At 56.9% G+C, this 14,026-nt stretch overlaps 1 protein-coding gene across 1 annotated transcript in view; it reads left to right on the forward strand.

The window, feature by feature from the left end:
* The first annotated feature begins 9,152 nt into the window (after positions 1-9,152).
* The window catches only part of STK32C (serine/threonine kinase 32C), a 71,510-nt gene continuing 66,636 nt past the window's right edge, over positions 9,153-14,026 (forward strand). The window contains exon 1 of the mRNA XM_078076942.1: positions 9,153-9,560. Within this exon, the coding sequence (XP_077933068.1) occupies positions 9,299-9,560 (262 nt within the window). The 5' untranslated portion in view covers positions 9,153-9,298. The remainder of the gene's footprint in view (positions 9,561-14,026) is intronic.

Below are 14,026 nucleotides of genomic sequence, written 5' to 3' on the forward strand. Positions count from 1 at the left end.
AAGAAGGGCTCCAGGACACTACCAGGAATGTATATGTTACTCTTTCTCCCAGATTTCCCCAAAGGTACTGGTGGCCTTTGACCAGGGGAACTGAGCACTGGGGGAAGGAAGGCATCAGACATCTTGGGACTCCTGGACACTGGCTCTGAACGGACATCAATCCTAGGAGACCCAGAACCTCACGCGGGCCCACTAGTCAGAGTGGGAGCTTATGGAGGTCAGGTAATCAGTGGAGTTTTATCTATTTATTTTTTTAAAGATTTATTTATTTTTAGAGAGAGAGAGAGTGCGTGCATGTGCATGCAAGCAGGGGGAGGGGCAGAGGGAAAGAGAATCTCCAGCTGACCCCCCACTGAGCAGGGAGCCCGATGCGGGGCCCCACCCCAGGACCCTGAGATCATGACCTGAGCCGAAATCAAGAGCCAGACGTTTACCCAGCTGAGCCAGGCGCCCTCATCAGTGGAGTTTTAGTTCGGGCCTGCTCCAGAAGGCACCCTGTGGTCGTGTCCCCAGTTTCAGGGGCACAACTGGAATAGACATACAGAACAGCTGGTGGCACCCCCACCTTGCCGCCCAGACCTGCGCAGTGAGGGGAAGACCGAGGGGGGCCACAAGAACTTCGTCTTCCTCGGAACATAGTGCGCCAGAAGCGGCCCTGCCCTCCTGGAGGGGCTGCAGAGATCAGGGCCACCGGGTGGTGATCGCCTCCATGTCCCCGCTGAACTCACCTGTCTGGCCTACGTCTTGGAAAATGGCAGTATGTTATCATGAGCGTAGCCGGGTGGGACTCCATGGCAGCTGCTGCACCAGTGTGGATGTGTTGCTTGAACAGATCAGCACGCCCCCTTGGCTGGCATGCTGTCGACTTGGAAAATGCCCTTCTGTCCACCCCATCAGTGACGCCCCGGAAGCAGCTGCTTTCAGGCAGCACACCCTCACTGTGGGCTTCAGGGGCGCGTCCCCCTCCAGCCAGTTGTCGTAACTCTGTTTGCCGAGAGCTCGAGCGCCTTTCCCTTCCACAAGATCTCACACCGGTCCATTACACTGGTGACGTGATGCTGCTTGGACCCAGGGAGCAGGAGGTACGAATACTCTGCACTTGTTGATGTTCACATGTTGGAAGGTGGGAGGTAAATCGGACTAAAATTCAACGGCCTTCTACCTCAGTGGAATTTCTAGGGGCCAGTGGTGTGAGGCATGCCAAGATGTCCCATCTAAGGTGAGGGTACGTAGCTCCATTTGACCCTTCCTACAACCAGAAAGAGGCACGATGCCTAATTTTAGTTCCAGGTGTGCATCACGGTGATTCGATACTTTCATACGTGATGAAACGATCCCCACGATGGGTCTGGTTATTGTCCGTCCTCATACGAAGTTATTACAATTACAGGATGACTGACTACATCTGCTATGCTGTACATTACGTCCCCAGGACTTACTTACTCTATAGCTTCCAGTTATATAACCCCACCCCTCGTCTCCCCCTCCGGTAACCAAGTTTGTTTCCTGTATCTGTGTGCTTCTCTTTTGTTTGTTCACTTGTTTTGTTTTTTAGATTCCACATATGAGTGAAATCATATGGTATCTTTCTTTCTCTGGCTGACTTATTTCTCTTACGGTTATACCCTCTAGGTCCATCCATGTTGTCGCAAATGGCCAGATTTTGTTCTTTTTTATGGCTGAGTAATATTCCATTGTGTATATACACCACATCTTCTTTAACCTTTCATCCATCAGTGGACACTCAGGCGGCTTCCAAATCTTGGTTGCTGCAAATAATGCTGCAGGGAACGTAGGGGTGCATGTATCTCTCCAAACTGGTGTTTTCCTTTTTTTAAAAAACCCAGAAGTGGAATGGAACCCCCACAGTGTTTTCCATAGTGGCCGCACCAACCAATTTTAAAGATAAGCTTTTCAAGTAGTAGGATTTCCGTTTACCTTGAACAACTTCCTTTTTTATTTGTTATGGGGCTCTCCTGCTGGTGACAAATTCTCTCTGTTGTTTGTTTCTCTCAAAATGCCTTTTTTAGCCTTTATTTTTGAAGAATATTCTCCTTTGATACAGAATTCTATGTTGGAGTTTCTTCCTTTCAGCAAAGTTAAGATGTTGCTTCATTGTCTTCTCTTCACGTCTCCTGTTGAGAAGTTGGCTGCCATTTTCCACTTTACAAGAACCCACTTTATTCCAATTTTTCCACATACATCACTGATAATTTCTATTGACCTGTCTACATGTTTACTGATGCTGTCTTTTAATTTTTCCAATAGAATAGTATGGCTGTTGAAAACAATTTAAATCCAGATATTGTATCTTTCAATTCTAGACTTTCCATTTCTCACCTGAGATTACCTGTCTCCTCACCCATATTGTCCATCTTTTCCTGTGAATTCTCTAACGTAGTTAGTTTTCCTCCAGCAACCCTACAATGTCCAGCTACACTGTCAAGCCCATTTCTAGGGACTCTGTGGTCAACCAAGTGAGTGTTGCCATCGATCCCTGTGGGGCAGATGTCTGATTGCATCTCTGTCCTGGGCTGCTTGTGGTGGCCTTGCCACCCAGAGCTACCAGCTGACCCCACCCCTGGTCTCACTGTTACTGCTGAGACCCGGGAGCCCAAGTCCATTGTAGCACCCCCACATCCATCTCTGGTCCTCAGAGGACAGACACACGGAGCTCCCTGGGGGCTGGAGAACAACTAACCCCGACGTTAGGGGATGGAGGGAGTAGGGAGGTGTCCTCACCAAGGAGGGAGGGCAGGGTTGGGGTCAGTCCACTCTACCTGCCTGTCTTTCTGAGCCTTTAGCCTCCTTCTTTAGGCCATGCTTCTCAAACTTTAATGTGAAAACATTTACATGTAAAATGCATATTTTTAAAGTGTATACTCTGACTCAGCAGGTTTGGGGTGGGGCCTGAGATTCTCCATTTCTAAAACACTCCAAGGGGCCACTGCTGTTGTCCTTGCAGTACACGCTGAGGAGTGAGGACCTGCAGAAGGCCAGGGAAGTTCAGTCTCATTAACTGCCCCCACCACTGAGTCCAGCCCCTCCTTATGCAAACCGCATGGTGATTAATGCCACCTCCAGGTGCTCAAATCAATATTTTAAATCTTGGTACATGCAGCCAGGTCAATGGATTTGGCCGTCCTGAGCCTTATTTCCTCCTTCCTGGGCCAATGGCTCTAGACTCCACTTCGATGGCTGCTCCTGGCTACAGTTAGGTGAGGTTTTGTATCTCTTTTTGCATAAAGGCTCTCTCTTCCCAGAGCAGTCTTTGTACTTGTCCATCTATGCTCTGGTGTCTCCTGACCATCCAACCATCTGACTCTTAGGGGCCTTTGGGCAATGGGGGTGTTAAGGGTGGGTCTTGAAAACAATTGGTGTTAGCTCGAGAGGCACCTACTCCAGGTACAACTGCTGAGAAGCTTCTGTGCACGGGGGGAGAGGAAGGTTGCTCCTGCCAACAAGGGAGGCTCAGGGACACTCGGGGGTTCAACGTTCTCCACCTCACCTACGTGTGCCCAGATGTCCCCATCTGATTCCCGAGGTCCCTCTTCCTCCCACCATGCTCTACTCTACCACAGCTGTCATGGTTAGTTTTATGTGTCAGCTAGGCTTGGAGCTATTTAACCAGATACTAAACCAGCTGCCGGGAAGGTGTGCTATGATCTGTGCTAGGAAGCCGTGGTCAACATCTGCCATCAGTTAAGTTGAAACAAAGGAGACCCCCCTGGGTAATCTGGGTGGGTCTCATTACTCAGCTGGAACGCTCTGGACAGACAGTTGGTGGATATATGGCTCCTTGAGGTGGGCTGGGGAGAGCTCAGAAGGAAGTAAGGGATGTTATCTTGGAGGACACACTCTTCATTACGACCATGTGTTGGCGAATGTGTGCATGTTAAAGGGGGTGAGGTGGTGAGGTCTCAGGTGGAAACCAGGAACGTGCTACGGAAACCAGAGGAAAAGTGAGCCTAGTTATAAAGTGGTAGAAAAGTGGGCTGAATTGTGTTCTGAGGTCGGGTGGAACATGATGATGAACTTGGTTGCTGGCTGAGGAGGTTTACAAGCAAAGTGTTAGAGGTGTGGGTTGCTTTCCTCTTGCTGCGCAGAGTAAAATGGAGAGAAAATAGGTGAATTGAGGAAGCTCTCTCTCTTTATTAAAGATTTTATTTACTTATTTATTTGATAGAGCACGAGCAGGGGAAGCAGCAGAAGGAGAAGCAGACTCCCCACTGAGCAAGAAGCCCGATGCAGGACTCGAACCCAGGACCCTGGGATCCTGACCTCAGCCGAAGGCAGACACCTGACCCACCGAGCCACCCAGGCACCCCTGAGGAAGGTCTCTTAAGCAGAAATGAACCAGCCCCTAATGATTTGGGAGGTTCTTGGCTTATCCAGATTGCAAAGAATACAAAAATTGGGAAATGGACTGTCGGAAAAGCACATTCTAAACAGAAGGCCAAGAGTGTGCCAGCAAGGCAGCCACTCGCTGGAGAGCTTAGCGGAGCGACTCTGGACCCACCCGGCCGTCTCAGCAGAGCCCAGGGGTACAGGTGCGATCGTGGGGGGGAGATCCGCGGAGGGCCCTCCTGTGTGACGGGACACATACCAGGCCCTTGAAGACACTGGAACAGAAGCCCGCCGGCTGGGACTGGGAGGAACAGATTCAGGACTCAGGGAAAGACTGCTACGGGCTGCACAGAGCTCCACAAGCAGGACAGGGGCTGATGGAGCCGCTGAGCAGCAAGGATGTGCGGCCTGTCAGGAAGAAAGGAGAACGGCCCCAAGGGTGGTGCGTCCTGTGACAGGATTCTCCTCGGGCCTTGGAACTTAACTGAAGCTTCCCTGCGAGGTTGTGAATTTCCTTGGGAATAGTGACTCCTTCATTCCTTCAGTTTCTCTTTCTGGGATGGGAATGTCTGTCCCGTGCTTGTGCACTCTGGAAGCAGGGACAGGACACAACCAGAGTCTCACTCACACCGGAGTCAGATGGTGACACTGGGGCCCACGAGCGGATCACACTTAGGTGGGATTGTAGGCCTGGAGTTCATACCGCAGTGCTGAGGCTTTGGGGGTGCCGGGACGCAGTGGATGTATTCTGCACACGACATGGACATAGATGTTGGGGGACCAAAGAGTGGACTGTGGCAGGTTTAAGGGTGGGCCCCCCAAAAGAGAGGTCCACCCAGAACCTATGAACAGGACCTTGTTTGGAAAGAGGGCTTTTGCAATTAAGGATTGTAATTAAGGTAAGGATCTCAAGTTGATATCATCCTGCACCAAGGTGGGCCCTAAATCTTACAGCAAATGTCCTTCAAAGGGAAGCAAAGACAAGGACACATACATGAAATGCGATGTCTCGAGGCAGGTGGAGATTGGAGGGACGCCTCTGCAAGCCAAGGGACTCCAGGATTGCCAGGAGCGATCAGAAGCCTGGAGATGGGATGGGTTCTCTCTCAGGACCTCCAGAATGAACCAGCCCTGCTAACGGCCCAGCCTCCAGAGCTGTGAGAGAATCCATTTCTGCTATTTTCAGCCCCCACTTTGCGATGCTTTGTTCAGGCAGCCCTGGGAACTGATGCGTGGGGAGAATGATGATGGCACCCGTTTTCCACTTCTTGCCAGGGACGAGGCTAAACGTGGGCCCCACACACAGGTGAGTGCCCCGGGATCAGAATCCCTTCGGAGCTTCTGTTTCCTGTTTCCCGGGGCCGTTCTGGTATCCGTTCCCGAGCGGGAAACCGCACATGGGAGTCAGGCAGTCTGAGCACAGTTTGATAAAAGGACTGTTCACGAAGACGCGGGCAAGCGTCAATGTCACAACAGTGACCTAAGACGAGACTGCCTGAGAACTGAAGGCTGTGCTGGTCCCAGCCATGTGACCTTCCCTGACTCAATGTCAAGGGTACCCCCTCAGGAAGCACAGCTTTTTTTGGACAAATTAGAGACCAGTGCACGTTCGTGCAAAATCAACCCCTGGCTGTTCTGCATTCCCTGTCTCAGGGGGTGCTCACTGTCCCCCAGAGACACGGGCCCTCCATGTCCTCGCACGCCAGCTTGTTCCCACCTTGGGGCCAGCGTCCTAGGCCCCAGCCACAGCCTTCAGAGGGCTGCTGGTGTATGCTCAAGTCTCAGAACCCTGCCCAGCCACCCCATAAAGTGGCCCCATGGTCATACACCGCCCACGGTCCCGTGTGCGCTCCTGCATGCTTGATGTGGTAGACATGTTCACCTGGTACTGAGTCACTGGCTGTCTCCTGTCACCGGAACAGGACAGCCAGCCCCGAGCTAGCTGATGCTCCTGATCAGTGTGGGCAGCCAGGGTACCCAGGGACACTCTGTTGGCCTCAGTGCCCCCTTCCACTCACAGCTGGCCCCCGTTCCAGCCTTGCTCCCTCCCGGCCTCCCCTGAATTCCATGGTCACCTTTGTGGCTGAGGTGACCTGGTCTGCCTGCAGGTGAGGCAGCCCTAACCTTTTCTGTCTCGTGCCCTGCTGTGGGCCTGCTCCAGCTTGCATAGCCAGTCCTTGGGCTTCCTGAGACCCCGCCCCATGGCCAGGCACAGGGGGTTTCCCGGACAGAGCTGTGCCCTGAGCCCGGAGACCAGCTAGAGGCCCGTCTGCTGTGCTGGTTCCTGCTCTTTTCTGCTGGGGCCTGTGAGGGACCCACAATCCTAGGGCCCAGGGGTCTTCTGAGAGGTGCTCAGTGTGCCCAGAGGAGGTTCTTCTTATGTCCTGACCCCAGGGCGGGTGCCTGCTTGGGCATTTGGGGCTCCCAGTTCAGTGTGCAGATGTCCCCACTCATCTCTGCTGGTCCCCTCACTGTCTTCTGTTGGGCCTGGTGCCTCTCAGACAAGTCCTTTCAGAGAAGGGCTCTCCGTGCCCAGCTGCCCTCGCTGGAAGTCGCCCTGTGGGCTCTACTGCTCCTCCCCCCGCCCCTCAGTGGCCCCGCTCCCAGTGCTCCCTGTTACCTACAAGCCCTCAGTCTCTCCAATGGTCCCTGTAACGTTTCCAGCCACTTTCTGAATCCACTGACATGTTTTTTCCTTCTAAAGTCTTTTCTCGGGGCGCCTGGGTAGCTCGGTCGGTTGGGCATCTGCCTTCGGCTCAGGTCATGGTCTCTGGGTCCTGGGATCGAGCCCCGAGTCAGGCTTCCTGCTCAGCGGGGCATCTGCTTCTCCCTCTGCCTCTGCCCCTCCCCACGGCTCATTCTCTCTCTCTCTCTCAAATAAATCTTAAAAAAAAAAAAAAATCTCTTCTGTTTCCTCTGGGCAGGGGTTGGTTATACCTTTTTATTTTAATTCTGCCCCCTTTAGAGGGTCTGGGAAGGAGAGGAGATAAGGCAGGGTGGTCAGTCCGCACTGGGCAATCCGAGGCTGCTGTGGGTTTGGGGGAATTCTGATGTGCGGCCCCAGGGACGGTGGCTCTAAGCATAACCCTGCCTCACTGCCCCCCCTTTTCAAAAACATTCCACATTCGCTCCTGCAGGATGAATTCCTATAGGGCACCTGCTCAGGGAGCACAGCGACTGGCAAATAGCAGGTGTGCGTCGGAGCCCAGGACGGGAGCGCTGGATGGAGCTCCAGGGAGGGAGGCTGAGCCCAATCTGGGAGGCCTCAGTTTACGTCCAGACCGGATATGCGCACATGTCAGCCAGGCAGGGACACGGGCTGTGGCTAGAAGGTCAGTGGACTAACCTGGGTTCTGCTCAGGTAAAAGTAACTCCCCCCATCTGGATGGCTTAAGACATGCCCTGCATGCTTGAGGCTGGTCTGCAGGTGGTCCCAAGCGATGCGGGCTCCCTCTTAGGCAGGCGGACACTGGTCTCCTCTGCTGACATCTCATTGGTCAAGCAGGTCAAGGAGCCACACTGAATTTCAAAGGCGGGGTGAGCATAGCCTACCATGAAAAGAGACCCGAGTGGGGACCACCAAGACTGAGTACCACAAGCTGGGCTGGGGGGTCGAGCCAGGAGAGGGGCTGTGAGGTCAGGGCAGAGCCCAGGGTGGCTGAAGGATGTGCGCGGAGGGAGGAGCGGCCCCGTGGGAAATCCGCCCGCAGGGCCTGGTAACTCAGGGTGGGGGGGGGATGGGGATCCGCTCTCACTGTGGGGGAGCAGAAGGCCCTTCCAGGATTTCACGGGGGGTGGGGGGCCGGGGGAGGAGGAATGACAGGCTTTGGGCCTGCGCACCAGGCAGAACTTAAGGCTTCCATAAGTCAACCCATCACAAAAAAAGATTCTTCAGTGACGGGGTCCAGAGCGCGGGAAGCTAGGCGGTACTGAAAGAGCCTTCTCCTGGGGCGGCCGCTGTGCCGAGCGCTTTACTCCCGCGGTCTCCCGTGGCCTCGCAAGCAGGGGCGGAGGAGGCTCACCGAGGTCAAACCTGGAGCGCCGAGGCCCCTTCGGACCCCGGCAGGGCCAGGGGACTCTGGGCAACTCGGACGCACGGTTCCCGGGAGGGCCGGCGGCGTGCACCCGGGCCAGGGGCTCCCGCTCCGGCGTGGCGTCCCGCCGGCCTCACTGGGAGGACCCAGCCAAGGGGACCCCGAGAGCGCGTGTGCACGAGTGCGTGAGTGCGCGCGCGCTCGCAAGCCAGGCTCCCCTGCAGCGCCCGCCCCGCCCCCTCCCTCCCTCCCGGGGCGCAGCCGCAGCGCGGGATGGGCACCCGGCCGGGACGACCGGCCTGCACGCGCTGACCCCAACCCGGCCTCGGCCCCCGCGCCGCCGTCTCCCAGCGTCTCTTCCCGGGCCCGGCGCGCGGCCTCGAGAAGCGCAGAGCCGCAGGATCAAGTTCAAGGCCGCCCCACATCGGGCGGCCGGCTTTGTTCGTGGAGGCCGCGGGCGTGGGGAGACCCAAGGGGAGCCCCGAGTCTCCGCCGCCTTGCAGAGCGGGACTCTTCCCATCCTTCTGGGTCCCAGGATACCCGGAGGGAATCGTGGCCTTCCCTCCCTCGCTCTTGTCTCCGCCTCCCAGTCGGCGTTGCGGCCCCAGTGTCCGTGCGGCCCAGGCCCCTCCCGACGTGGGCGGTGGGCACTGGGCGTGGCGCGCCCCCTCCCGCGCCAGCCCGCCGGGCCTCCGCCCCGTCCCGCCCCCAGCGCTCGGTCCCACCCCAACTCCTCCCGCCAGCCCCGCCCCGGCCCCACCCCCGCGCGCCGGCAGTCGGCGGAACCGGCCCGGTAGCCAGGACCCGCCAGCGCCGAGGCCGGGGCGCTCGGCGAGCCCTGTCACCGGCTCCCGCTCCCCGCCCTGCGGGCGGGCCATGTCCCCGGCTCCGGCCGCGGCGCGCACCCAGGCCCGGCGATGAGGAGCGGCGCGGAGCGTAGGGGCAGCAGCGCCGCGGCGCCCCCCGGCTCGCCGCCCCCCAGCCGCGCGCGCCCCTCTGGCCCCGACGCGCCCCCGGCCCCGCCGCCGCCCGCCGCCGGCCAGCCCCGGGCCCGGGACGCGGGCGATGCCCGCGCGCAGCCGCGCCCCCTGTTTCCGTGGAGCAAGTGGAAGAAGAGGATGGGCTCTTCCATGTCGGCGGCCACGGCGCGGAGGCCGGTGTTTGACGACAAGGAGGACGGTGAGCGCGGCCGCACGGCGGGGGCCCCGGGCTGCTCCCGGGGACAGCGTGGGGACCCGCGCCGCATGGGGACCCTGCGCGCTCTCGCAGAGGGGCCGCGGCAGTAGGATCTCCTCGCGTGCAGACACTGCGACCACCCGGGGGGGAGGCATCCCGGGGCGTCTCGGTTTCCGAGGAAACTCGCGGATGGTGCCTGCGGAGCCCACGCGCATCCGGGGCTCCCTCCTGCCTCCTCCGTGTCCAGCGGCGGCGCAGCGGCGGGAGTGGGCTCCGGCCCGCCCTGCGGGGTGAGGGTCCGTGGTCGGAGGGGTCCGGGCTCGGCCGCCCGCTGTGGCGAGGGCTGCATGTGTTCATTTTCCTTCTAGGGGTGGTGCGCAGGCTTGGTCTACTCTGCCCCTGTGGTGTGCCGCTTTTGCGAAGGAAGATGCCTGCCCCACAGGTGTGGGGGTCCCTGGCTCCGGGAGCTCTCGCTCTGCGGCTGACAGGGTGGTGTGGCCCCCACATGCCCAACCTTTGGGCTCAGACGTGCGGTGGAGAAGGCTTTGCCTTTGTGCGGAGACCTGCCCTTTGGGAACTCCCTTTGAGAGTTTCCTTTCAGGTCCTCCTGCAGGTAAAGCTGCTGACCCCGACCACCCACCCGTATCTCTTTGAGTGGCCACGCGGCGGCAGGTGCCCATGGAAAACAGGTGACCGGCCACCTTTCACTTGGCAGCTGCCTGCAGGGAAGGTCTGCCTCTGGGGCACCGGGATACATTCGCACGCACACATACGGCTCTTTTCTATGGATGTCATGGAGATAGTTTAAATAGTACAATGATGACACATTTGATGTTTTTTTGACATTTTCTTAAAATAGTTGAAATATGCATTTTTTCATCTGTAGGCAGCCTGCAGAGGTTAAGATGGGTCTTTTATAATTTTAGAGCACAGCTCAGCACAGGAGCCCAAACTATTTGTTGTGATAAATAATTTAAGCATAATAGGAAATCACAGTAGTACGACCTCAGGCTCAGTGGTGGTGAGTGCGCAGGCCGCGTGCGGGTGGTCATCGGAGGGACGGAGAGGCTGCCGTGGGCTGGCCAGGGGGTGCCGGGCTGCTGAGCGTGGCCAGGGTCAGCAGGGGAGGGGCATTCGGACCCGCCCCATCAGTCCGGTGTGTTCTGGGTCTGCCGTCCTTGTGCCCTGAGCTCTGGGGCAGCAGAACTCAGTGCTGTGAGTCTTTCCTATGTTATGCATTTTTGTTTTCAACATAAATATTCCGAGTAAGGAAAGCTCAGAGTGCATTAGGAACTGGTCAGGAAGCTTCTCTGGCTGCACGATGAGAAGGTGTCTGAGAAACACATCTGAGTTCTGTGCTCGCTGGGTCAGCCAAGAGCTGGCCACTCTTTCCATGCCCTAGCCTTGTGCTCTCCGAGGCAGAGAACTCGGGAGTAGAGAAACTGATGTTGCTCGGGGGTTGCCTTCAGCTTTCTAACGTAGGATTTTTCTACTGGCTCACAGTGCGTTATGTCTCAGATTTCATGGATCATTAAAAAGGCAAAAAGAGCACAGAATCTGTCGATGCTGCTCGCAATCTGATTTGAGAATTATTCGGCGCACCCCCAACCCCTGCATTTGCCTGCAGTGGGTCGGCCGAGGCCGCAGCTGCTTCGGGAGGTGGGAGGTGGGGCGCTGAGTCTGCTACAGGTGCTTGCTCTTTAGGACATGTGACATCAGTTACTTGCTCATCACTTGGCACGGCGGCCACATCCCCAAACTGAACCCACCGTCGGGACTTATCCGGGCTTTGTTTGGTGAGCTTGGGCGCGGCAGCCGTCCGCGTCATCTGGCCGGACAGCCGCGTCGTCCCACGTGTGCGTTCCATCGTCGGGGCACCTACGGCTCAAGCATCTCGGCACGAGCTTGCAGAGAGGGCTGTGGGCTTATTTAAGGAATAGGGAATGGGGTTTGGGACGGAGGAAGGCGAGTCGGGGGCAGGCGTGGCCCCTGAGCCCCAGCTCTCTTCCAGGCCGGTGTGAAGTGGCCCCCGGCCCCCCCGGACGGGGGCTGCATCACTTTGCCGGCCCCGCTGCCGAGCGGGCCTGAAGAGGCGGCCGTGTTGTGCCGCGGACGTGCATTTACTGTGACTGCACGGTTGCTATGGCAATGGAAGACCTTCTGATGAATTTTTTGGATTAAAACTCCCAATTAATATATCAAGTTTGGTATGCAGAGAAAAGGATAAAAGAAAAGAAAAAGGCAGTTTCACAGAGTGCCAGGTAAACCCCAACTAGAAAGCGTGGTTGTGATAGAGAAGTGTCCTCGTCCCCGTCAGTCCCGCGGAGTCTAGAGCCCCTGTGGATACTTGGCAGGTGCCGGGCGCAGGTGCAGATTCTCTGCACCTCTGTCTCACGCTGGGACCAGGGGCACCTTTCCTTCTCCCCCTAACGCCACACCTCCTCCGCTCCCATCCCTCGCTGACTTCGGGGAGCCGTGGATTTCAGGGGCCGAACCTGCCAGGGACCTGTCTTTCCTCGGCTGCCCTGCCCCAGAGCCGCGCTATTTCGCGCTATTTCACGAGCCCCTTCGTCCACACGGTCCACACGGTCTTGGTCATGAGGCTGCTGAGCGGTGCTGAGGGGGCTCCAGCTGCCCTGCTGAGCAGGTCCGCAACCCAGTGGGGCGCCCGCCCTTCTCCATAGTCATGGCCAGCACTCAAACCCAATGTGACGTTAGCTTCCTAGTGGGGGACCACTAATCACGGCGAGATTTGCTCCCCCAGAGAAGACTGGGAATAAGGAGTCCTTGAAGGCCGCAGAACACCTTGCCCGGGACTGTTGGGTGGGTGGGCAGCACGCCAGGACGGGAGGCCACCGGATTCTCAAGTCACCTTTCTTAAAATGTAAAAAGAAATCCTTTGTTTATTTCTAATTATAGAAGCATTAAAATGTATACATGTGTATACTTTCCTGTTTTTCCTAAAATTGCCCTAAATAGGAAAATCCAGACGTGTAGGTTTAGCACCAAGACTCTCCGCAGCGAGCATGTCAGTGTGTGTTTTCTGCAGCTTTGTTCTAGGAATGTTCTCACGCTTCCAGCCGTGGAGAAACACACTTTTTTCCTTTGGTGCAGAAATGGGATCACATTCCATATATGGCTTGGTCGTAACCCGCTTTTTTACTTAGCGGGATGTCGCCAACATCTGATAGATCTACAGCATTTGTTGGCTGGATTCACAAGAGCGGCCCTCAAGCCTGGCTGGGAGCTAGACTCCATGGTGCTCTTAAAACTACGGATGCCTGGTCCCCGCCCCCCAGGAATTCCCGTTGGGGGTGGAGCTCGGCACGCCTGTCTTGTCCGGCTGGTGGTTCTGACGGGTGGCCAGGGCCGCGTCCCTGCCCTTCAGCCTTGCTCCGTGTAGACATGATGTTCTCTGCTCACCTCATTTCCTGCTGGAGGACACTGGGATGTTTCCACTTTCTTCACAAACACAATATCACAAACCTGGCAATGAGCATCTCTGTGTGCTCATGTTCCTGCATGGAGGAACGACCTGCCACCCCAGAACTGTGTCCACGTAAGGCACCTCGACCAGCTGACCTGCTGGCGCCCGTAGGAACGGTCCCTCTGTGCACCAGGTGCTGTCCTGGGCGCGCCTTCCATGGCGGCCACTCAAGATGTGGCTGCTGTGTGCGGGGTAAGCAGACGAAGGGGCACGTGGGGGACCGGCAGCAGACAGGAGAGAGACGGGGGGCAGAGCACTGAGTGGCCGGGACGCACGGCCGTTGCCTGTTCTGGGCATGCTCAGAAGTCCTCTTTCCCTGAATCCTCAGCTTTGGCTGCTAGCGATGCTCCAGACTTCTGGCAGTCTGAAAGGGGAAAGGACTGTATGAATGCTTGGAGTTTCTCTGACTGCTGGTGGGATTGACCGTGTCTTTGCTGCTCACGTCGGGGCATCTGTCTCTTGGGGAGCTCTGGCACCCCGCCGAGCCCCTGCCTCCCGCTGGGACCGTGGCGGCCCCGTGTCTTTGCCCCGTTCCGGGTCTGCAAAGCCGTACCCTGGCACAGCGCCCCCCACACCCCACGCACGTTTGCCATTTATCTTGCAACGCTGCTAGGGGTTTTTTTGTACGGATGTGTTTAATTTTTGTGTGGTCAGATTCATCAATAGCTTCCTTTCCGGCAGTTTCCGGCCTTGGTGTCGTGTTACTGCTGTGCCCTTTCCCCGTTGGTAAGACCACGTCTGTGCCTCCTTTTATTGCATACGTGGAAACTTCCAGTCCATTCAGAGCACCGTGTGACCCGGCAGCTAGAGGGTCTTCCTCCTGGGGGGTCCCGTGCTTTCCGAAGTTGAGCACATTTAGGCTGTTTCTAAGTTTAAAATGCCCTCTACTGTGTGTTGGTTGCTGTGTTTTGTTGAACCGTGAACAGGATCTCTTTCCCCATCGTATTTCACGCTGATCAGTGCTGGGATGAAGGAACACTCT

The sequence above is a fragment of the Halichoerus grypus genome, chromosome 7, assembly GCF_964656455.1.
Source record: "Halichoerus grypus chromosome 7, mHalGry1.hap1.1, whole genome shotgun sequence".
In the NCBI taxonomy this organism is placed as follows: Eukaryota; Metazoa; Chordata; class Mammalia; order Carnivora; family Phocidae; genus Halichoerus; species Halichoerus grypus.